General features: G+C 34.1%; 1 protein-coding gene across 6 annotated transcripts in view; it reads right to left on the reverse strand.

Annotated features, from left to right (window-relative positions):
* The window catches only part of UBR3 (ubiquitin protein ligase E3 component n-recognin 3), a 170511-nt gene that overhangs the window by 42150 nt on the left and 101636 nt on the right, over positions 1-26725 (reverse strand). For 4 of the 6 annotated variants that reach the window (XM_033111956.1, XM_033111955.1, XM_033111960.1 and 1 more), the window contains 6 exons: positions 25328-25477; positions 23927-24060; positions 16696-16806; positions 16380-16592; positions 14400-14536; positions 7349-7434 (listed from right to left, as the gene is read on the reverse strand). In XM_033111956.1, coding sequence (XP_032967847.1) covers positions 7349-7434; positions 14400-14536; positions 16380-16592; positions 16696-16806; positions 23927-24060; positions 25328-25477 — 831 coding nt within the window. The remainder of the gene's footprint in view (positions 1-7348; positions 7435-14399; positions 14537-16379; positions 16593-16695; positions 16807-23926; positions 24061-25327; positions 25478-26725) is intronic. The other 2 variants (XM_033111959.1, XM_033111957.1) reach the window with 1 other exon arrangement.

The following is a 26725-nucleotide window of genomic DNA, read 5'->3' on the forward strand; positions in this document are numbered from 1 at the left end:
TTCTGCTCATGACATTTATAAAAAAATTATTTATTTAAAAATTTTTAATTATCCAGGAAAAAAATCCTAAATTTTGCTTTTGTATCACATGTCCTTTTTCGGTATAAATAACAAGGACAGCATTAAACCATTCTGCAACAAATACTCAAAAATATTTGTGAATCAAAAGTCATTTTCCAGAAAGTTAGGCAATACTTGACATATGATCGAAATTAATTCTTAAAACAAGAAAAAGTTAGCCAATGACAAATATTGTTGTCATTTATTCTCTAAATTAAAATAATCAAAAATAAAGATTTTGTTTCTCTGAGCAACTGCCTTAGAAATCAATGATATTTTAGATAAATTTACGATCCATCAATATGATTCTTATATGGGGTGCAGGAGGAGAAGGAGAAGAAGAAAGAGAAGGAGGTGGGGTGGTGGTGGTGGGGGGGTGGTTGCAGCTTTGGGAACCTATTGTAAGACATATGAGAGCTATAAGATGAACAAAATAAATGTTCCATTTTGTGGAGCAGGGGAGAGGAAATGGGAGGTGGTGGGGAGGGCTAAAACCTAACACTGTACATACATTTAAATTTCAATCTGATCTCTATAGCAAACAGAACACTCTAAATGTCTCACCCTCCTTCACCTCCTATCTATAAACCACTATATAATCTAAATCCTCTCTTAAAATATCTTCATTCTATTAATGGCTAACACTGGGTGAGTATTTATTATTTATTATGTGCCAAGCACTACTTAATCACTTTATATAGATTATCTTGATTTATTTTCACAAAAATTATACCAGTTAGGTAATACTGTTATCCCCAATTTTGAGACATGTAAGTTTCCCAAATTTCCAGTTTTTCCAGTAACCTGGTTCCATTGATAACTCTAAGAACAAGGGACATTTTTAGCAGAGAAATAACATGATGAAAGATATATTGGTCATTTTCATTTCAATTCAATTATACGTAAGATTGTTTTTACCTAGTATGTAATTTATAACTTTAAAGTGTATAAAAGTAAAAGTGTTAATAAACTAAATTCCTCTAGCATAAAAATATTAAGATTAACTCAAGTTGCAAAGTAGGAACTTAATTCATTCTTTTCATATGGGTGTTAACTGAATCTAGAGCTCTTTTTAATATATCCTTTCAAATGAAAGTCAATCATCTTAAATTTTATCTGATTTAATAAAAAACATGAAGTTTCGATTTTACTAAACTGTTTTGCATTAAAACAATGGCTAGCATAGAAATAATGTTGCAATCTGCCTATTTTCTTACCCTCTATGATAATTAAAGAAATACAAATGTTAGAAGGAAACTTATTCATCTTATATTCCCTCATTCTACAAATGAGGAAATAGGCCCAGAGGAAGGAATTACCTTGCCAGGTCACCCTTTTATTGAAAAAACTACTAATAGAATTCAAGATTTGCTACTTCCTAGTTATTTCTACCACTCCACATCTCCTTACGATTTTTATGATTTTTAAAAAAGTACAAAATTCCTTTTTTAATACACACACACCCCTTTTCATTCCTATGAAAAATTGAGATTGCAACCCTGAGGTATCTTCTGAAGCTATTAATTCAATATATAACAGGAGTCTTTGGTATTGGCTTTAACGAGAAGTAAAGAATAATAACCTATCTAATGAGGTATCTCTACCTTTCAAAAACAATACTGGAAATTGCCGATAACTTCAGCAGCAAACAGAGAATTGGCCATATAACAATCAATACTTTGAATTATGTTTATACAATTCACTGTGTGTTTTCAAATTTAGTCTGAGACCTATCAGTAAAAATGAACTCTAACATTCATTTTGCAGTAAAAATTTCTCTTATACTAAACAAATATTGACAATAATAGACATAGGACAAGGAAAACCTACAATCATAATCAAAGTTTAAAACTAAAAATAATGGGAAAATGTTATTAAACACCAACTGTGTGCATGATATTTTAAAAGTTGAAAAATAATTATATCAAGAAAGCATATTATTAAAAAGAATAAATAACTCCTTTTCTGGAACGATACATTTTAAAGTTCTAAAGTTAGACCTACATTCACCAAAGGGTTTGGAAATGAGAAACATCATTAAATTAACTTACAGGTGTGCTGTGATTTCAACATATCTATAGGAGGCATCACTGTCTAGTAGGAGCCAGGAAGTCATGGATTTGAATCTCTTCTCTTTCCTCTCCTGAACTTTCGGTACCACTCTGCCCTGGTTCTCCCCCAGTTCCTTCTCAGTTACTTGTACATGCTCTTCTTCCTCTACTGGACCCTAACCGGTGGTATTCTCCATAAGAAAGGAAAAGGGATCCCTTCTTAGTCCTCTTTCCCTCTCACGCTGTACACACTTCTTCACCTAAGATCAACTCACACCTCTACCTATAAATTTACCATTCACAAATTTCTCTAGCACTTCAGATGTTCAACAGGCACTACAAAATCAATAAACTTGTATTCAAAATTAAACTGATTATATAGCCCAGCCCAGCTCCAATATTCATTTCCTCTTATAATTCCTATTTGAGTGAATGACACAACCGCCCATGCAAACATACAAGGAAAAACTTGGGAGTCATCTCCAACATCCTTGCCCTTCAAGGCCAATTACCAACCCTATTGGTTCTGCCTCCTAACATCCATCCTCTTCTGCTCCACTCCACCAATACATCTTCTCCCAACTGGATCACTCGATAGAGTGCTCATTCAGCTTTATGTCTGTTGTTTCACCCCCTTCCAATCCCGGGAAACAATAAAGCCATTCACATTATCACATAATTGGTTGTGAACCACTAAAGGAATAGGCACAAAAAGCCCTTCATGAGCCAACCCCTATCTTCTTTTTCAGGTTCATTTACTAACCTTCTTTCCTCCCTTTCCCTTCCCAAGTGTTCCCCAGCATGTCATGTTGTCTACTCTGTCTTTGCAAACTGTTCTCTCAGCCTAGCATAGTAGTACCTTCTTGTTTTCAAGGCAAACTTGATTCATCTTTCAAGAGCCAGCTCAAGTGTTTCTCTGTCAAGTTTTCTCTAATACCATCCCTGAGATAATGTCATCACCCCTTGCTTTATACATTCTTATACCTTGAGTTAACTCTATTTTAGCACTTTTTATACAGCCCGGTAATTATTTTTTACATGTTTTCCTCTCCTATTAGATGGTGAGATCTCCCTGAAGAAGACAATTGTGTCTTTCCTATTTGTGCTCCCTAGGTTAGCATGGTGCTTGACACATGGCAGGATTTTTTTATAGTACGCTGAATACTGTATGAATAAATCAACAATCCAGTAAAAAAAATCATACAAGCATAAAATTCATGATGAATTTATACTCTTCCTTTTCTGCCATAATAACACACTGACTCAGTAACCAAATCAAGAAGTCGGCCAATTAATCAGCCCTAACTTTACTGTCCCTAAAGAGACTGACCTCTCAACTCTAACTACTAAAGCAATGCTGGACCTACTTGCTCCCACCGTCTTCTTCACTGTGCTGGTTGCTGTGACACTTACCTGGGATGAAGAATTCTATTTATTAAATACCTAATCAAATTCTTTACAATTGTGACAAATCTAAGGATCATAATATACTTAAGCACAACACAGACACCTCTTTACTAAAACGGAAAGCACCACTGAATGACTGGTTTGTCCTTAAAAAAACCTAAGATTTAATTTTAAGAACTTTCAGTTGGAACAAAAAGGTAATATTTAACAATCACTATCTTTGTCAATTTTTAAAGTAAGACTATTTTACACACAAAAAACCTATAAAGAACATAACTCCAACTTTATTGTAAAATTAATATATTTACATGTATAACTATGAATACCTTGCACACATGAGACATCAGTATGCCAATTTTTATGACTTAAGGAAACTGAACCCAAAGTTGTTACATGTTAAAATCTTTTAAAAATGCGTTTGAAACAGATGTTCATTGAGCTTGGGAATTCTGTTATTTTAAAACATTAAGAAATCAAAAACTGGTTGATTATTTCTTAGTATAATTCATGTTGGTCATTAAGACGGAGATACACATGAAAGAGAAGAGTTATCACAAAGACTTCTACAAATTTGTTTTATCTTAAATTGTATCGCTGTTAAAATTGACCTAAGGTAAACTTAACTGGGTCTGCATTTCTAGATCATTTAAGATTTTAGTCCTGTAAGTATAGTTATTGCTGGTTAAATAACTGTCAATGAAAAAAATCTCAACTGGCCAAATGACTGAATTAAATTGGCAGTGGGGTCAGGGCTGGGGAGGGGATCTCAATTTCTCTGTATCTGAATAATTAAAGTGAGGAAATGGCTCTCATTCATCCCAGGGTGAATGTAATAGTTGTGGGTATACTCCTCGCACAAGAGTCAGCTTCCCCTGCTTCCTCTACACACCCCTGAGAAATTAGCTGTGGATGGGAGGGAGCTCTTCAAATGAGGCCTGGGAACAACCCTAGGAAAGGAAGATCAATAGCTCTACTACCATTTGAGCCTTATATTAACCACGATATATGTTAGTCATCATCCCCATTTCCACAATAAGGTCACAAGTTAGGTGACTTCCCTAAAGTCCAACAGATAACAAATACGACGAGAATCCAGATCTTCTAACTCTAACCCAATGCTTCTTCCAGCACTGTATTCTATGTTGCTTCTAATCAATATGGACATATACAAGTTCAGGGGTAAGGTAGCAGAGCTTTGCTTACTAAGGAGAGGTTTTATTCCTTCATGTACGAATGGGAAAATACCGAAAGAAAGGGCTGTCTTTAGTATTTTTCTACTTTCCATGTTGTGTTCCTTTCCTGCTTCCTGGAGTCCCTATGTCTCTACTCCCACGCACACTATGCCATCGTTCTCTGGTTACCTCAAGTATCATAGTATTAGTATTAGTTTCATGGAATTTTTCTCCTTCCAATTTTAAGGTTTACATGACTAGCGGCTTCCCCCTTCACCTTTACAATATAGCATGGTGCAATACGGGGTGGAGAAGCACAATTCTGCTTCTACACATCAGTAGTCCTGGGAAGGGTAAAGAAAAAAGTCAGTTCTTAGGACTCCTAATTTCCTCCTTACCAAAGAGGACACACTTCATGAATCCAGATCTAATTTGAGGACCATCTTTAAAACTGAGGGCAGGGAAGAGGCTTTTAATCAAACTGCAGAAGAAAGAAGCTGCCCCTGTCCTAAGCCAAGCAAGATCTCAGAGTCCCCAATAGTGGAAATTATTATCTATAGTACTTAGCTCCTGGAAGAGGCAAATCACAAATGCAGGAAGGCCTGGCTATCTGGGCCACAAAGCATACAACCTTCAGACAGACTTTAAAGAATAATTAAAGCTACTCCTCTTAGCTCGAATTTTCAAGACACATTCTTACCCCTCTAACCCAGGTCTCCCCAAATTAACAATGTATTTTGCTCCCAATAGGTAAACTACTACCATTCTTTGGGTATAAATCCCGTCTAACCTCATCTCTTAACAGGTCAAAAGAATGTTAAGTGCTTAAAAAAAAAAACCTGAGCTAAAAATTAACTTACCTTCTGGATTTCATATAACATACAAAATATTCTATGACTTACAGAGCTGCTCTTATAAATATTAGGATAAATAATGCATTAGCAATTGAACAATAATAAATTGTATGAAAATTAAAAACAAAAAACACTATGTTGTATCACCTAAATATATATAATTTTTAGTTGTCAATCATACCTCAATAAAGTTGGGGTGGGGGGGTAAGCACATAATTGATAAAACAAGAAAACGAAAAACAGTATTAACTTATATTTAGGATAAGTTTCATCATGACCTTCTACACTAGGCATATTGTAATCTCTTATTTCCTAAAGGGGGAAATTAATAGAAACGAAAGTTTGCAAGTAACTATCAATTTAATAATTTAAATTGACAGTGATAATTGAAGTGGTTTCTGCTAGAATTTTACTACTATTTTTAGGATTCTGAATAAATTCACCATTTACAAGCCTCTGGATAAGTTCCTAAGAGGAAAAAAATGAAGTCGAGCTTGAACATAAAACTGAAATTCCTTTACTAAACACGTTTTAATTTAACAGTTTTTGGAATATTATAAACCAATGCCAAACAAAAATAAATTAACAAAAAATAATTTATATAAGTGAAATTATAGTTTCTGCTAATTCAAACAGACTAGAAGATAAAACTCCCAAGTATCAACAACCTCCTGTTTAAAACATAATACTAAATCATTGGGTATAAGTAGGATTTAGGGGTATATATCAAGGAGACAATAAATATTAAGTACTCAGCAAAAAATTACTTCTAAAATCTTAAACTTCTAGGAATCAATGATAACCCAAAATAAAATACCAAAATCTAATATAACTATTAAGAATTTTAAAAATAACTCAGTTGAAATTTCACCTAAGTTTGTATCTTGATGTTAGAAATTTCAAGGTATTTTTGACCAGTCCTTTGCTCTGAAATCATTCCAAAATCACATATAAATCTTTTAAAAATAATACACATATATTTTTTAAAACAAATATGTACTATAGTTTTTAATAGTTACTAACATTTTTAGCACTTAAGAAAATATATTCTTTCCAAAAGCATACTTTACATGTTTTCAAGAATTTAATTTCCCATACCAATTACTTAAGGGAGTATTTTAACCCCAGTGATCTAGGACCAATAATTAGCTATACATGACATTAAATAATATTATTCCTAGTATTCACATTAATTCTCTAACAATAACAAAATATTTATAACATCAAAACCATGCTACTTTCAGTTCCAAATGACACTTCTCTCAACAATACCCTTACAAAAAGTATTGAAGAATCATGCCATTTTTACAATATGAGGTATATTCATAAATACAAGCAATCATACACAATTTTAATACGTTTTAATGTGCACATCAAAATACAGTACAAATGCCCTCCTTCATTAACAGCAGCTATATAGGTATATAGGAATCTGTAGGCAATACAAATTATCTTTATAAAAAGATTTTCTTAAATGCAGACAATGTAAAAATTCTTTAAAAAAGTATTCCAGTTTGAGGACAATTATTTATAGCTGAGAAAAATACATTGTTTTAATTTTGAACCAATTGATAGCTGATCAATTAGTATGACATTTATTTACTGAGTAATCATAGTGTGGAAAGAGCTAAATATTCAAGATTCTTCTAAGTACAAGATTACCATTTAAAGCATATAATCACTATTAAAATTATGTATAACATAAAAAAGTTTGAAAACATACCGAAATAATATCACTTTGTATATGCTTTCAAAAATAACATAACTAGAAATTTTTTTAAATTTAGCACTGTTTAATACTTACTTAAACAAGACCTTTTGCCAGCTGTGCTTGCACCACCTGAACACAAATTGCCTCCTCGATGAATTAATTCAAGTTCCAAATTAGTTCTGTAAGTAAAGCATTAAAATATACATATATATATATATATCTCAGTCATTAGGCTGAAACAATATTTTTTGTTTTATTGATGTCTGAATCAACCTAAATAATAAAGTTCTTGAACTTTATTATTTGCAAAACTATAGCTTATGCAGTATCAGTAATAATCATATTTTATCTGATATTTAGAAATAAAAAGGGAACAGTTGACCTGTCCTTACTTATACGTTCATATTTACACCTGCAAAATGGCATACATCCAATGTAATTGTTGCAAAATTCCAACTATTGCCAAATACTAAAAACTAGGCCATGAAGAAAATAACTGCAACACATTTCATAAACCTGCATTAGAATCTGAAGAAAGACTATGTACTCCAACTGTTAGCCACTGAGTAGGTGGTTACCGTTACCTAAGGTCATACCAATTTTTCTATCAGAGAAATGGTTATTCATTGGAGCTTAGTTGGTATCTAGAAATCAACATTAAGAAACAAACTCACTAACATCAAAGTGACTATGAACAACACATAATAAATAGCAGTCTCTTTTATGGACTTCTAAAATTAGTTTTATTAAAATATTTGTGTAATTTGTATAAGTGTCAATAATTCTGTAACTAGTGACACTGCTAAACATCAGTATTGTTCATATAGATCCAAAATTATATTTAGCAGTTATTAGCTTACAGAATAGCAATAACTATTAAATTGACATTTCAAAAATCAAATTGATACGAAATCTAAAGTTTTACTTTAAAACATTAATAGTAACATAGCTAATTTTGCCAAAATAATAAAAATTCTGTGATAAATTATGTGTATTTTTACTTCAACAGTACTAGTAAACAATAAATACATCTTCATTTGCCACAACTAAAACTGAATAAACTTGTTTATATTGAAGATATGCATTTGACAATAATAGTGAGCCATACCCCATCTTAAAAAAAAAGGCAGCAAGTTTGAAGCTGACGCTTTGCAAGTGATTTCAAAAAGAACATTTTCCTATTTTATTTAAAACAAAACGTTTGAACTGGTTTTGGTTGTATTTTAAAAACAATGTTTTAAGATGTTATTTTTATATATTTATTTTATATATTTACTTATAAATGAAAACTGTTAAAATCATTAATATTCCTAAGTCTGTGCCTTTGCAACTACTCGTTTCTAAAGGAATGCTTTAATCCTCTCTACTGGGTGGGGAGGGGAAAAAGAAGCAATTTCACATTGATAATATTCCTGGCCCAGAGCTCCATCTGGTTGCTGCTGATAAGGGCATCTCTGTGACAAGGGAATTTTCCACCCTTCAGGCGATTTGCATTGCTCACTGAACTTCTAAAAACCTACCAGCAAGGAAGCAGGGACAAGGATTTCTCATTAGTGGACAGAAAACAGGGGAGACCAGCATGTGTGCCTTCATCAAGAGAATATAAATGAAATCAATACATTTTGCTTTCATAAATGTTCTGTCGCCTAATCTGCAGGGGGAAATTGTTGGCTATATTCTCTAATAAAAACTAAGATTGTTAGCTAGTACTTTTAAAAGAGCTAATGAGAAACATGATCAATTCTTACAGTCGAATATTAGAACCAGAACGTCAACTTTTATTTCAGTATAATTTGTAAAACTATTCATTAAACTATGAATACAAGAACAATTCTGTTTATTCAATCATCAAATAAGATACATTAAAGGATGACAAATAAGTTAGCAGGAATTTGATTTTAAAGAATATTTGAAGGAAAACTACTAAATGTAATTATTTCACGTTATGGTTGGAAGATCACCTGCACAACCTTCTTTCTGATTTAAAAAAATAAAAACTACCTATCCAAAGGGTTAGTTAGTATCATGTAATATTTAGGGCTTTAAAAATCAATGTCAGAGGTCCTAACCATCAGCTTGTTCTTATTTCATTTACAACAAAATTGGCCCTTTAATTTGAGATTTGCTAGAAAATAGGAGACAGAAATGCATCTCAAAACCCACATCCTATCTTCCCTCACTGTTGAAAATCACAACACAATATTCGATTTCTGCCCTCCTAAATTTGGGATGATGTAAAAATAAGTATGTGCTGGGAGCAGTTTTCTTAGCCTTTTTGTTCGTAGAGAAAAGTAGACTCTACTTTCTATATTTTCTAACAAAAATATATTCAAATTAGTTTGGAAGAAAAAAAAGAGAAAATCTCTATATTTGAAAGAAAGAGAAAGGTTGCGTAAAAACTATCATGGTGGCCACCTAGATATATCTGTATAAAAATTTCTCCAACTACGCTCCAGCTTCTTTTTGCATGATCAAGGTCTGTTTTCCCTTCTCCCCGCCCTCCCTTTGGCACTCACATCTATTTTCAGAGCTATAATTTGAAAAACAAATTTGTATAATTTATACACACACACACACACACACACACACACACACACACACACTCAAACACACAATGGCATAGTGTGGGATCAAGAACTGAGCCTACCATTTGCTGGTTAAGCAAGTTACTCAATTTCTCAGAGAAGTATCTTTATCCATACAATAGCCTATATTACAAAACACACAGCTCAAGCTCTAACCCCTCCAGGAGTTGGGGAGCACTACCTTTCCTTGAGACAGAAAAGCAGCACTTCCACATACTTCATATTTCAATTTGCTTATCTTCCCTTTCGAAGTTCTATAGCACTTTCTCAGGGATGCATATTTTTAAAAAACTATACTGTTTTATACAGATTAATGTATATTAGTTTTGTCTCTCCCACTATATTGAATTCCTGGACAGCAGGAACCATTTCAGATACAGCTTTTAAATCCCTGATGGTACCTAACAAAGTACTCCAAAAATTCTTAGGAATTGAAAATCTCTTTGTTTTTGATATGTAACCAATGATAAAATTATCTCTAGTCCCTGAAGTTTATTCTCTTTCTTCTGTTGACCCTTCCTTCTAGTCCCTTAAACCCAGTAGTGAATGCAAAAACAAAAAAAAGGGAGGGGGGCTAGATTATTTGTTTTCCAAAAGAATTTTTTAGTTTTGAAAGGATTCATAATTTGGTATTTTAGTAAGCATCCCTTTTATTTCTAACAAAATTAGTTTATAAAGTTTAAACTTATAAAGCAACTAATGCATGAAGCAAGGTGCATTCAATCTACTGAGTAGTTCACCCATTTGTGATTTACAGATGTCTCTCAACCTACATCTCGTTACTCATGTTTCATCTTCTTTCCATTCCCATGTTTCGCACTATAAACAGGACAAGTGCTGCTCACCATACCTCTAGGCTGTATGTGACCTGAGTCCCACATCCTTGGAAAAATCAATTACTGAAATTCTTGTCATTCATTGCTTCAATAATGAAATAATGAATTGGCACTGACATGAAGAAAGCTCTTTCCCAAAATTAACCTTCCCTAACCCATTTGAATGATATATGCAATAGAATGGTTTTTTGGAAATACATTAAAACTTGAATATAGTGATTTTGATTAATTTTAATACAGCAAAAAGATATCATTCTAACAATTTCTTCTCTGCTGCCCTAAGAATATCTTCCAAGCTTTCACCATACAAATAAAATTAAAAACAAAGAGATAAGCAGTGCACTACCAAAAAGAAAAAAAAAGCTCTAAAACAATTATTAAAGGAAACAGGCTAGTTACCCACTAGAAATATTTTACTTCTGAACATCAAAAAATTTAAGCTCCCCACAGAGCAAACAAAATTACTCATTCAGCAGAGATAAATTCAGCTCTGGGAAACTAGGGTTGTATTCCATTCAAATTACTAATGTCAAATAAATAAATTGGAACATTCTGATAAACTATACATTTATTTAAGAATCAAAACATTTCATTTAAAAGTGGTTCAAAATTAAATTTATTTCTAAATATTTTAGTTACATATTTAAGCATTTTAAATATTGATGAAAATTTTAAAGCCTACATTTTAGGCATAAAAATAATAAGCTGTAATCATAAATACTTATAAAATAAGGTTGTATGCTAGGCATAAGATAATTATAAAGATCTGGTTTCCTATCTTGAGAAAATTATATCCTACTCAAATAGGATACAACATACTTTTTCCCTTCAATTCATGTTTTTGTTTTTTCAGTCAATTTGGATTTTTGTATTCTTTTTAATGACTGAGTAAAAATTAGAGAAGGCATGCACTCTCACTGTGAGAAATTTGCAATGGCCTAGTAATTTTAACCAAAGAATAATGAGGTTTTTAAGGGTTATATATTTTCACGCTCAGAATCATTATCTTGCTACTTTAGAGTTTATCATTACAGATCAGAGATGGATGGGAGGAGGAGAGAGCATATTTTCTGTTTCTCTACATACACCCTTAGTAAATAACATTTGACATCTGTCCCTATCTATGAAAGAGAAAACCCGAAATACGTTGATCCAAAAAGTCTCCCATTATCACAGCAAGTATTATTCTATAAGTTATACATACATATATACATGTATATATGTATATATACATGTATATATGTACACATATATACATATATATAAACAAAGAAATAGGAATCTAAAACTTCCACTAAACTAAATTTAAATCAAATTACTGGATTTATTATACCATAGCCTAATTCCATATATAGATCATTCCCATTCAACAAGGATTTTCTTATAAGGTCAATCCTAAGAAAATCAAAGACATAAATACATAATCAAAATGAGAGAGAGAGAGAGAGAGAGAGAGAGAGAGAGAGAGAGATATCATGGGCTACATAACGACATTTCAGTCAACGACAGACTGCATATATGACAGTGGTCCCATAAGACAATGGGGCTGAAAAATTCCTATTGCTTAATAACATCATAGCTGTCCTAAAATCATAGTACAACGCATTACTCACATATTTGTAGTGATGTTGGTGTGAACAAACCTAGCACTGCCAGTCGTATAAAAGTAGAGCACATACAATTATGGACAGTCTATAATACTTGATAATGATAATAAATAACTATGTTACTGGTTTATGTATTTACCATACTACACTTTTTATCCTTATTTTAGAGTATATTCTTTTTACTTATAAAAGTTTTGTGTAAAACAGGATGCTACGTTACACTGGCAACCCCCTCATACATCTCATGTTTGCCACATCCACTGATGGCATCATTTCTCTTGTGCTTGATTCAATCTCATGTTTGTACATGCTACATAGGCTTGTAGCCTAGGAACAATAGGCTATACCATATAGCCTAGGTGTGTTGTAGGCTATACCATCTAGGTTTGCATAAGTACATCCTATAATGTCCACACAATGAAAACACCGCCTATCAAAGCATTTCTCGGAACGTATCCTCATTGTTAAGTAGTGCATGGCTGTGTATGCGTGCACACACACACACACACACACACACACACACACACACACACACACACACACACACACACACACACACACCCCCATAACTGAGTTGCTCTATATTCATCCAAATCTTCTATGGCATTATTACCACAATATTGTACACAGTTTTGTAAAACCCCGAAACCTCAGAAAATTAAATTATGTTCTATTTAGTTTTCATATAAAGTATATTTTATTCAACGTATGCAATTGGTAACTCTCCAGAGACAAAATGTTGACTGTTTTATCTTCCCCCAAAGCGTTCTGGATAAATAATAACAATAATCTAGGAACTGAAGACTAGAAAGTTACTTCCCAGTCCATTTTATCCTTTTACATCAATCCATGCCCAGCATTTTCATTCTTAGACCAAAGACTCATGTTTCCTTATCTTGAGCTCTACCATGCTTGCTGCAATCTTCTTAAATCTGGTACAATTTTTTCTGGGTTCTAAAGACTACATATACTTCATTTACCCTTTTGTCATCCTCTGCTCCAGGAATGGGGCAAAGAGAATAGCCATGATGAACTGCATGCATATATGACCTATAAAAGCTGAACGCAAGAGAGGAAAAAGGAAAATGGGAATTGAAAAAACACTAGACCTCAACTCAAGAGATGTGACTGAGTTTGAGTCCTACTCTGCCACTGATTTGCTGCATGATTTCCACTTACATTATCTCTTTAAATCTTGCCTACTTCAACAGTACTTGGACAAAATACGAAGTATGCTCCTAGAGATATCCAGGGGTGTATAGTTATCAGTTCTGGCAGACTGTGTTTATGAGTTCCTAATTGTGCCCATTTCTCCCCTATTTACTTCTTTTATGGTTCCCCATTTTTATTCAATTAAGTTTGCTAAAATTCCTATTTGGGACTATTTCTTAGGTATTGAACACCTACTCAGTTGAATAGACTAATCCTACCTAATCTGAAAGATGAGAAATACTTACCTCTGCTTTCTTGAGCCCCTAGCTAGCTACTACTAGAGCCTCAGAACGGCCTGATCTCATGTGTCCTCTCCCTTACCTGTTTTTCTGAACCACCTGTAGTCTTCCAGGATATTATATCTTTCACTAGCTTAAAACAAACAAAATAAGTTCTTCTGACTGTTCTTATTTTTTTAATAAATAGTGTTTAACATATTACAATGTTTTAATTCTCAGTATTATCACTTTTTGATAGAACTTGAATAGTGATTTCATAATACCACCCTTCATATACTGTCAGACAATTAAGTTCAGAACTTTCCACCATGTGTTTACAGTGGAAAGCACATGGTAGAAAGTTTGTGAACTTAAGTGTCTGACCTCCGTATAATACTCACATGCTTTGGCGTAGGTATCTGTCTCAAAATGTTAATAATATACTTTTTCCCACATACGCTATAAAGCTTAATAACACTTTATCCAGTATTTCATTCAAATAAACTTCTCAGAAAATGAAGGAAAACTATACTTTTATAGTCCTTCTAGGAGGTTCTAAAACTAGTCATAATTTCAACCAACATTAAAATATCCTTTCTTCAAATAAATATGAATGACAATAAATAAAACAAAAAAACTAAGAATAATGATAAGTAAATATAAAAGTATACACTAGATATACATACCTAGCAACAGAATACATAAAGAGAAAATCATTGTCTGGTGAACCTGGGGTCTTGCTATAGTCTCTGTATTTCTTCTGAGTAGTATTTTTTATATCTTTCATTACAGATTCCATTTCTTTACTTAAGTTGGTTTCTGACTGTAAAAAATACAAACAAAAATATAAAGTTTATTTATACTCATTTTCTCTAATAGTCTAACACTACAATGTTTATTTTATCATATGAACATATTAGAAAATTAAAGTTAAAAAGTCAAAATAGATGTACATTAGTTATCTACTACAAATATATTCAGTGCACAAAGATAAAACAGATCAAGAAATATTTTCTCTTATTTTAGGGATCTTTTATCCTAATTCTGTATTGTGATGGTACCACTAATAACCCAACCCTGAATTAACCACACAAACTATATTCTAAACAAATGAACAGATGTCATTAAAATAATTTTTAAATAATATTTAGAACAGTTATTATGTTTATAAAAACCTGACTTTCATTTATGTTCATATTTCAAAGATGAATATTGATGTCCCTTACTTTAAGCCTATTTTAAACATATAAAAACTTGGATTTCCAAAAGAAGAAAAAAAAAATCACACAGACTCTAAAATTAGCCTTCAACTGTAAAAAGGAACTGTCAGGAGATGATTCTTTCTGAGTAGCTTTAAACTATGAATTTCCGTTTCAAAAGTCAAATCTGAAGTTTTCATAAATTTACTGCATAAACCAAGCACTGCTGCCACTTCTCTCAAGGATCATGTCATAATCCATAATTAAGGTGAAATGTTTAAGAATTTGAATCAAATAAATAAATCCTACTGGATGGGATAAAAGATGGGTTCACATCAAATCCCACAATAAAATAGACTCATTTAAGGTGAATGGTTCAATTAAGTATACAATATTTTATCTCTCTAATACACACACATACACAAGTGTGTGTGTAAATCTATAATTACACATACCTAGTGTGTGTGTGTGTGTGTGTGTGTGTGTCTCTGTCTAAATATATCATCTTAATCCTAATATACCTAATAAGCATATTTTTAAATGATGAGACGGTTTTACATTGCAAAATACATATATACCAGGGGTGCCAAAAAAATGTATACACATTTTAAGAGATGTTACCTATGTATTACTTTTCGAAGTTGAATTCAATTTGTGTAGTATGACGTTCGCTCAAAAGATGGCATTAATCAAATGAATGCTAGTATCACCATGCGACAGGCAAGACAGTCAAAGAAAATGGTGGAAGCATGGTTATCGTTCGAGGAGCGCAAGACCATTTTGAAGTGGTATTTGAAATTCGAGAACGTTGTGGAAGTACAACAATGGAGACATGAGTACGCAACAGAACCTCCAACATACCTAACAATTACACACATTCCTGATAAGTTTGAGGCACATGGTGCTGTGTGAAGAAATTGAAATGTCATGCGCAGCGATACAAGTGGACACTTTGGTCAATGCTTCTCAAAGCAGTAGTTCACCATAATCAGAAGTGTCTGGATGCTGATGGTAACCACTTTGAGCACCTCTTATAATTGCAGAAGTCAAACGTGACTTGTATTCATCTTTTGTTATCAGCACATATTATTACAATTTTAATACAGTTTTTCCTTTCTTAAAATATGTATACATTTTTTTTAGCACCTTCTGTACATAATTTATTTGTTTGGCTTTGTTTTTAATATTTCAACATCTTGAAAAGAAGTCTAATCATATCTAATGATCTGAATTTCATTATCTGGAAAATAATATATTAAAACTATAAAAATTTAGACTAAGGAAAAGTATAGCCTTTGGTAATAATTTGTTCTCTTATGCTCGTTTTTGTTTTAATAACCATGAACTAGAGAAAAACCTCGAAAAACAAATTCTACTAAATGTATAAAGGTCCAGAGTAATTTAGAAACAGAATGAAAACAAAAGCTGGAAAGTAGAATTGAGTTAACCAGGATATGTCGGCCTTACACTGATGCTTACTGGGAAAGCTCCCGGCCGTCCCTGCAGCTCCTCCACTTCCTTTATGAGATCTTGTATGCTTTTGTTACTAGGACGTTGCCAAAGGTTATTTTCCACATTGTTTCCAGGATAACACGGAAGAACACTGTTCGCAAACTGCCTGCAGAGAGGACACGTGAACTCTCCTTTATCCACTGAGAACCCCTGAAGAACCTGGTCATTCTAAAAGATGAAATAAACATACAGATGTATAATGCACACCTTTACAAAAAACAAAAGTTACACCATTGCATTTTTCAAGAAATAAATGAACCAATTAACTTACCCGTAATGATTCCATGTAAGATTTATGACAATCTATATGTAATGTGTGACCACAGGTTTGTACATAAACACCTCCTTCCCAGCCAATTGATACTGCCAAGAGACAAGAACTCTTAAAAAAAAAAGACAAAATACAATTAATTTTAAAGAAGCATAAATATATCTAAATATATCCACATAAAACCTTTCATATTGTAATACTAATGTGAACTTTGTATTTTTGTGACATAAAGTAACACCTGACTCCTGACTTGACAGCCCTAAGGCAATATCTTTAAACTAGAAACACCATAAAGTTTTAGCTTCCAAATATCTATGCTCATAATGAAGGAGAATAATCATGAAGCAGCATTTCTCCACCTCGTAAAATGCAAGCTATCGGTATTATACTGTAATTCAGTGTAAACTATACTGCTGTTGATTATTTTACCTGTTTTATATGGAACTTAGTTTCTTTGTGACATCTGACATTAACAACTTCCTTCTTAAAGTGTCTATTTCCCTCGGGCTTCCATAATACAACTCTTTTTTTTGTCCCACCTCTTTAACCATTTGGTTTAGGTCTCCTTTTAAGATTTCTTTCTTCGCCTGCCCCTCCAATGTTTATATTCCTCAAGATTCTATTCTTAGTGCTACTCTCTTCTCATTAAAACTATTCTCCCTGAGTGATTTAATCGGTAAATTCAACTACCTCCAAGTCTGGATCTCTTGCCTGACAGTTACAAATATTTAGCTGCCAGAAATCTCCAGTTTGACATCTCTCAGATAACAAAAAATCAATGTATCAAAAACTTGAAATTTTCTCCATGAAGCTTCCTTTTCCTCTTGGTTTGAAAACTCCACAATCTATTTAGTCCCCAAATCAGAAAGTTAAGAGTTATTCTACATCACACCCATTCCTTCACATACCAGTTTTAATTCCTAAATCACACAAATTCTATCTAATAAATAACATGATTTTTGGCCTCTCCTCTTTATTACCACTATAAAATTCAAGTATCATTTGTTGTGGGAAGGGGTTTCTTATATAAAGTTTCTTAACTGATCCCCTTAACTCTGATTTCTTCTCTCCATGATGCATCCTCTAACTATCTCTCCAAAGTACAAATATGGTTATAAGAATAACCAAAGATGACCAAGATGGCACGGTAGGTAAACGTTGTGTTTACCTTCTCTCACAACCACATCAAAATTACAATTAATGTACAAAACAACCATTATTGAGAATCGCCTAAAATCAAGCTGAAGTCCTTAGCCCTTTCAACTAAGGATGTGCAGAAGAAGCCGCCTCCAGACTGGTAGGAAGGTCAGAGATGGGAACAAGCAGGTCCCACACTCGTGTGTGACCATTAAAAATCAGGAGGGATATTTTGGCTGTGGGGGTCCCTTCTAATCCCCTAAAAGAGCGAGAGATACTAGCCCCACCCCAGCCCAGGGTTCCACTGCTGGGGAGAGAAGTCCCCATAATTTTTGGTTGTAAAAAACAGTGGAGACTGTGACTGAGAGACAGTGCGGCTGCACTCACTCACAGGCACTCCTCTTAAAGGGACCCCGCGAGGACTTACCCACCAGTGGAATCACTCACCTCACTCTGAGCTCCAGTGCTGGGGCAGCAGCTGGAAAGGCAGCAGGGACAAATGGTGGGAAATTGAATTGTCTGGCTTGGGACCAGGGCTGGAGAGGCAGCTTTCTCTTGGAAGTGGGGGGGACTTCGCCCTACCCTCGCGATTTGAGACCTGGCCCCGCCCCACTTTTGGGCACACCCAGGCTGCTTTCAGTGTCTTTCTCACGCAGACCGCCTGCATTGGCTCAAGCTGCACTTTCCTAGGAACTCTCAAAGGTTGGCAAAACCCAGACAAGCAGCATCTGGCTCAAGCGTGGCAGCTGGCCTTGGTTCGTGGCTTGGCCTCTCACAGGCGCTTCCAAGCACAGCATGGGTGGTAGACATCTGCAGATTTCTTTCTGGCTCCCAATGGGTGGCCCCAGGTGGGGCACAGGCTGTGGTTGAAGTAAACCTACAGCAGATCCCCTCCAAGGTGGTCCTGGGGCTGGCCTCCCCAGTGGCCATCTTCAAGATGAGCTGGAGCATCACCTAGCGATCTCCAAGTACGACACACCAAAGGGGCGGACTGGGTAGGTACTAGAATCCTGCTGAGGTACTTCTTCCTGCTCTGTAGGGTCAGCCCCTGCACAACAACCCTTCCCCTGTAGTCAAGGCCAGTCCTTGCCACCAGTGAGCCCAGGATCAGTCCCTCACATTGATGTGTAATTATCAACCAAGGCTCAACTACAAGAGGAGGGTACACACAACCCACACAGGGGACACACCTGGAGTGCATGGCTCAGGTGACCAGAAAGACTGCACCACTGAACCCAAGAGCACACCTACTACATAAAGCCATTCTACTAAGACCAGAAGACATAGCAGCCCTACCTAATACATAGAAACAAACACAGGGAAGCAGCCCAAATTGGGAGACAAAGAAATGTCCCAAATAAAAGAACAGAACAAAGCTCCAGAAAGAGAACTGAGCAAAATGGAGATCAGCAATCTATCAGATGCAGAATTCCAAACACTGGTTATAAGAATGTTCAGTGATCTCAGGGAGAACTTCAACAGAGAGATAGGAAACATAACAATGGAGATGAAAACCATAAAAATGAGTCAGAAATAAAAGATACAATAACGGAAATGAAGAATATGTTACAGGGAATCAACAGTAGATTAGATGAAGCAGAGGATCCAACCAGTGATGTAGAAGATAAGGTAGTATAAAACACCCAACCAGGACAGCAAAAAAAAAAAAAAAAAGAATCCAAAAAAATTGAGGAGAGTTTAAGGGGCCTCTGGGACAATACCAAGCATACCAACATTCACATTATAGGGGTACCAGAAAGAGAAGAGAGAAAGCAAGAAATTGAAAACCTACTGAAGAAATAATAACAGAAAACTTCTCTACCCTGGTGAAGGAAATAGACATACAAGCCCAGGAAGCACATAGAGCCCCAGACAAGATGAATCCAAAGAGGCCAACACCGCGACACATCGTAATTAAAATGCCAAAGGTTAAATACAAAGAATCTTAAAAGCAGCAGGAGAAAAGCAGTTAGTTACCTACAAGGGAGCCCCCATATGACTGTCAGTTGATTTCTTAACAGAAATTTTGCAGGCAAGAAGAGTGGCAGGAAATATTCCAAGTGATGAAAAGCATTGACATACAACCAAGATTACCCATCAAGGCTGTCATTTATAATTGAAGAACAGATAAGGAGCTTCCCAGACAAGAAAAAGCTGAAGGAGTTCATCACCACCAAACCAGTATTACAAGGACTCTTAGAGGGACTACTTTAAGATGGGAGTGGGAATAAGGACGGGTGAAAGGGGAATGGATTAAGAAGAACAAACTGGTTGTTACACAATAGTCATGGGGATGTAAGTTATAGCATAAGGAATATAGTCAACAATATTGTAATAACTAGGGATGGTACCAGATAGGTACCAGATCTATCAGGGTGATAGATGGGAATGGGGTTGGGGTCAGGGTAAAAAGGTGAAGGAATTAAGAAATACAAATTGATAGTTAATATAGTATGGGGAATATAATCAACAATGTTGTAAAGATCATGTAAGGTGCCAGATGGCACTGGACTTATCAGAGGGATCACGTCATAGACTGTGTGGAGGCCTGACCAATGCGCTGTACACCTGAAGAGCTGAAGTAGAATAATATTGAATGTCAACTATAACTAAATATATACGTATATATAGTCACGGGATGTGGAGTACCACATAGGGAAGATAGTCGATGGTATTGTAACAGCTATATAAGATGTCACAGGGGTAGTAGCCCGGGGGGTGGGTTGGGTTATCACTTTATGAGGGGTTTAAATGTCTAACTACTGCGTTGCTTTGTACACCTGAAACTAATTTTTTTTAATTAAAAAAAGAAGAAAAGAATAACCAAAAAAAGTGCCTTAACATTTACAAGGGTTTAATTTAATATGCAATAAAGAAGGGAAACAAATTATATAAGCCAACTACATACTCATTTGAAATTTGTTTTAAAAGTTAGTTGCTTCTATCCTCTTTCTCTTACATCTTCAACTTCTTTTTCTCTGCTAATTCCTTCCCTTTAACCTATAAACAGGCTTAGACATTTCCTCCTAAAATAATTTTCTTGAGTTTTCATTTGCCCTCTGTCAAACAGTACTGGGGCCTGAATTTGAGTTTACCCTCTAAATAGATGGCCAAGCCAGAGCAGTATTAGTAGGCATAAGGTGTAACATGAATGAAAGCATATGATGGAAGATTTGAGAGCCATAAAAACTGAGTAAACCTTTAAATTTTGTTTTTACGTTAGAAAGAAATTTATACAATGCAACGTAAAATGACCAAATCATCTTTAAACAATAGTAAACAAAGTTCCAATATTAAATCAAGACTCTTCATGAGCATCTAAAAGTTGGCAATATTACAGTGCAAAATGCCTTCGCAGAAGATTTAAACATGTGCAGCAGCACAAATCAAATACTCACAGCATGTGAGCTAGCTTCTACTGTTACAAATCAGAAAAACAACAGGAGACCTGCTCATCTCTGTTTTATGATTTGGAGCCACTTGAAGTAGATGCAGATTTCGGTATTAGATCATTGTAGAACGGTTAGTAGTAAGCTAATAAACAAGCTGCTCACTTTGGCAATGTATTATAAAAATGCAATTAATCTTTCTTTTTTAAAAAAAGCAGATAGCTTTTAAAACTGAAATAGTAAGTCATTTGTTAATGTAACTATTAGTTGTCTTATTTGAATCTGCTAGAGGGAAAAAAAGCAGGAAAACATTTACCAATATGAGACTAATAACTTAGGAAGACTTCAATGATGTTTCCACTGCTGTGCTAAGTGTTTAACATTGAATCTTCACAGCCTCAACATTTATTAAAATCTCACACAGTAAGTGGTATGAAAAGTTTACCAAGATCACTCTGTTATAAGTGGTAGAGCCTAAGTTCAAACCCAACTCTATCTGACTCCAAAGCTCAGGTTCCTCCCTTACTTTGTCTTATTCTTTCATATATAACACTTCCAGTTTCAACAGTAACTGTGCTGTCTTACATGGCTAAAATTCTACATGTCAACTCTAAAATGTATTCATTAGATCTGAAGAAAGCAAATACACACAGTTTAATTCTCTACTCGGTATCAGCGCCTACTGATAGTGACTCTTGTCCTCTATACATCTGTCTGGCTACCAAGCTCTGGTACTCTTTGCTAGAGTAATTTCAATAAGAAATCCAACAAGCATCTACAACATATACAGCACATACTAGCCCCTTTTATAGGGGGCTATAAAATGAATATACAAAATGCCCCTAGACTTCCAGAGGCACAGTCCAAGAAGCACACCATATATACATAAAACAACCATTATCAAAGTACACAAAAGTTGTAATATAGGAATAAAATCTCACAATCACTAACAAAAACACAACACAGATTCAGTCCAGTTCAGATTTCAGTTCAGAGCCTTTTTATTTAAAAAAATGGATTGTTTCTAGAAATGAGTAAGTATTCTGGCTGAAAGAGATACCCCACTTTTTCTCTCCTTTATTAGATCTCCCCTTCCCTCAAAATTGCTCTTAAATCTGGACTACATTTTGATTGAATCAAGTCATTTTTCTTTGCCATTTGGCTTTAGGATCCATTGTTATTCATTTACTCTAAAGTGATTCAAAATGATAAAGTTAAAACCAGGATTATGGCAAGAAAATAAAATCTAAATAAAGGTGGTAGTAAATTTCTGCAAAAGCATAACTTAGCATAATTTCATCATTTTCTTCAAAATGAAGATATTTATCAGTCTCTGATGAATAAATATACACGCACTGCAAAAAATTCAAAGAAACTATAAAAAGTAAAGAAAAAACTGCGAATGTGTGTGTGTATACATGCATACATATATGTATGTGCACACACGCACACACAGGTTTCTTTTTCCAAATAACAATTTCATTGTAAAGCCTCTGAAAATATATGGAAGCATCGTCCTCATCACCTACTCAAACAAGCTACCTTATAAAGCCTAACACCTGAGCCCTCCTAAATGGGCTAGCTTGAATACTAAAAACACCACTTTACATTTATACTTACTTTTATTATGTGTAAAGTGATCTATAGAAATGAAAGATCATTATGAGCCCTATTTTACAGATGAGGAAATTGAGTCCTAGAGTGTTTACATGGCCAAGCTCAAATTATTAAGAAATGGCACATTCAATACCAAACCCCAGTTTCTCTGACCTGGGACTCTTTCTACGCTACATAACACCTCCTTAATTAGAGCCATCATCTCTTCCATAATCCACCAAAAATCTTCTCTGTCCAGACCACTGAACACACTCTACTCTCTTATCACTACGTCAGTCACTGTGTATTCAAATTAAGTATTCTGTCTTCTACCTATCCTACTAGTTTCTTCCATTTAATCCAATGCATTATGGGCAAGAAAAAAATTGTATTTGGAAATCTATCAAGATAATCATCTCATACAAGTTAACTTCAAAAAATGCTTCACTTTACATTTTAACTTAAATTATTATCATGTTTACTTAATTCAAGACACATCCAAGAAACAACAGGTGAAAGGAAACCCCATTTGATAAGCCAGTCAGGAAACATTAAAAATGGTACAAAAAATTTATACATAAATGAACATCGCTGCTAAACAAACAAACAAATAAATAAATAAATCTGATCTTCCAAGACTTATGACACCTGAGTGTTAGATCTCCAGGTGCAAAGAGCTGGAAAAAAAACCTACCAAGTTCACAAGAAACCACAGAGTCCATGAATTAAACCTACCCCTACTTTACATTTAAAAAGGATCATAATGAGATTTTATTGTATATCTTTAAATGAAAGTAAAAGAATGAGGCAAAAATCTTCATAAAGTATTCATACCATATCTAAAAGTTTTCATAGAATTAATACTTACTTTATTGAATTGAATTCGTATACCTCACGACAAAGAACATTTAAAATAAAAGTACATTTATATCCTGAAATTTTTAATTGTAACAGAATTCCATTTCTTTACTATCCACATATTAATTTTTTTCCTAACAAACTTCCAGATTCCAAATTAGAACGACATTTGGTAGAAGAAAAACTATAAAACTCTGGAGGGAAATACAATTATGCAGACAAAAACACTATTTGATAAAAAGCGTACTTACATCCTTAAAATATCGCTGTAACAATGATAGCCTCACATCATGAACTGCCGCACATGTGTCCCAAGGGTAAATCTGCTCCTCTTCAGAGATAGGCAACTTTTTTGGCTCAACATTGTCACGACACTGCCCCAAAACTATATTAACAACAGAGATAAGAACTTATTAAATAACCAATATATATACCTGCTTCACCAAGAAAAGCTGAGTTATTTACCACCAGCTACACTAATATTTTCACTATTAGAATATTTTTAAAGACCTAAAAAAGTGGTATTCTAGTTTCCTTCTACAGAGTAAAAAAAGCTTCACATATGTCAATACTTTTTAATGGTTTCAGATGTAGAAAACAACATAGTGATTAGACATTTACAAGCCTCACAAAGTGATAACCCCAACAAGTCTATTACCCATCTGACACTGTACATAGTGATTAGAATATTATTGACTATATTCCCTCTGCTGTACTTTACATCCCCCTATTTTTGTAATATTATAGCTGACATTCAATATTATTTTATGTTAGTTTCAGGTGTACAGCATAGCGGTTAGACATTTATATGATTTGTGAAGTGATTCCCCCCATTCAGTCTGATACCCATCTCACACTATACTGATATTCCAGATTTAACTGTTTTAGAGTGCTGCTCAAGTATTTTATTTATTTTTTTGATCTTCTGTCTAGCTGTTCTATCCATTATTGAAAGTGGAGCACTGAAGTCTCCAACTGTTATTATAAAACTATTTCTCCCCTCAGTTCTGTCAATGTTTGCTTCATATATTTTGGGTCTCTGCTGTTTGGTGTGTATATGTTTATAACTGTTGTATCTTATAACCCTAATCCCACCTCAAAATACTTCAGTATGGGACAGGATGAAGGGCATTCAGACAAATCCTTCAAACTAAAAAAAAAGAAAAAAAAATCTGTTAACTATAGATTGGCTAACATATCAATTAGCAGGCTGTTTCAAGAATGACTGCTTCTAGTAACTCAAGATAGAAGGGCAAAGCTACCTGAATATGCCTTATATAGTTAAAATATTTAAGCTGAGACTATTTCTGGGCTTAAAATGCTTCCAGATTTTAGAACAATTAAATGGCCAAGAACACTGAACTCAGTTATTGACCACCTAACATTGGTGATATACCATCACATTTTAAGGAAAAACAATGTGTAACATATAGACAGATCTCTCTGTTAAGGACTTCTTCCAACACTCATGTCCAAAAAAGTGAGATAAAACCTGACTAAGAAACTTTGCTATACAGATCTAAATCGATTCTTCCTATATAGACCTATAGTTATATCTGAACAAAGATATAACTTTCATTCAATACAAGTACTTATTAATTTGTTGTATATACTTTGTCTCTAAAATGTTCCCACTGAAAAACTGATTTTACCTGAGGATGCTTGTAACAGTACAACCAATCCTGTAGGTCGGTCTTCAGACGAGGGGCCACTCTGTCCACAGATAACACAATCATATACTGCCTCAGAAACTTGTGGTTCTGCTGTAGCAATCTCCATAGGAATATCGTTCTCAGGAGAATCTGAGGAGAAAAATCTCTCTTCAATCAAAATGTGAAAAAAAATCAAGTCCAAATAATTTTGAGCTTCAATACCAATAACATTAAAATAGTAGTAAAATTATGGAAAAAAATACCTTGCTAAAATAAAATGTTTACTCAGCAAAAGACAAAAAAAATGCAGAGTTGATATAATTCAAGACTTTAAATAATACATGGTCAAACACACTTCTGCTATTGTATCATTCCCATATAAAATTGAAACAAAAAAACATGAAGGCAAAGACATTTGTACCAAAAAAACCTTTAAAGTATTATAATTTAAGGAAATTAGGTGGAAATTGTTTGTTTTCATTTTCTTTGAGGTATCTCAGAAGGGAAATTTATAATAACATCACAGTTCTTGTAAATAAATGGCAATAAATACTAGGAGATGAAAGAGGAACAAACTATTTCTCTTTTGCTTTCAATTCTAGTGATTATATCTTAACCGTAATTATCAATATATTTATTTATGAAGTGAATTCCTTTAGATATGATGACCATATACGAGTATATTAAAGCAGAACTACTACAGAAAATAACAGTAACCCTCTGGTAATATGATACCATCAATAACAAGAAATAAAATATTGAATTTAAGATAAAGATTCTTAAATTCATGAAGATAGGTGATATTGTCCACAGTGGCAAAGATATGGGTAGAGGGGATTGAGAAGACCAGGGAAACCGGAGCGATTTATGAGTTATTTAAAAGATGGAGGTAGGGGCAGCTGGTTAGCTCAGTTGGTTAGAGTGTGGCGCTCATAACACCAAGGTTGCCTGTTCAATTCCCACATGGGCCACTGTGAGCTGTGCCCTTCACAACTACATTGAAACAACTACTTGACTTAGAGCTGATGGGTCCTGGAAAAAACTATGAAACCCTGTGCAACAATAAAGTATTATCTCTAAAAAAAAAAAAAAAAAAAAAAAAAAAAAAAAAAAAAAATGGAGGCATATCTAAATAAATATGTAAAAATACATGACGGAAACAGAAAAAGATATCAAGTTTAGATATGTTTTAATAAGAATTCATGCAGATAAACATATATCTGATAGTTATTAAGAGTAACTGAGAGGAAAAGTGGCAGAAACCTAAAATACAACTTTGGATAATGCCTAGCATTGATGGAAACAAAAAAGAAGCCAATAAAGAAATCAGAGAAAAAACAATCAACAATACATAAATAGAATCAGAACCAGAAAGTTCAATATCTCTGAAAATAAGAT

This window comes from Rhinolophus ferrumequinum, chromosome 8, assembly GCF_004115265.2.
Source record: "Rhinolophus ferrumequinum isolate MPI-CBG mRhiFer1 chromosome 8, mRhiFer1_v1.p, whole genome shotgun sequence".
In the NCBI taxonomy this organism is placed as follows: Eukaryota; Metazoa; Chordata; class Mammalia; order Chiroptera; family Rhinolophidae; genus Rhinolophus; species Rhinolophus ferrumequinum.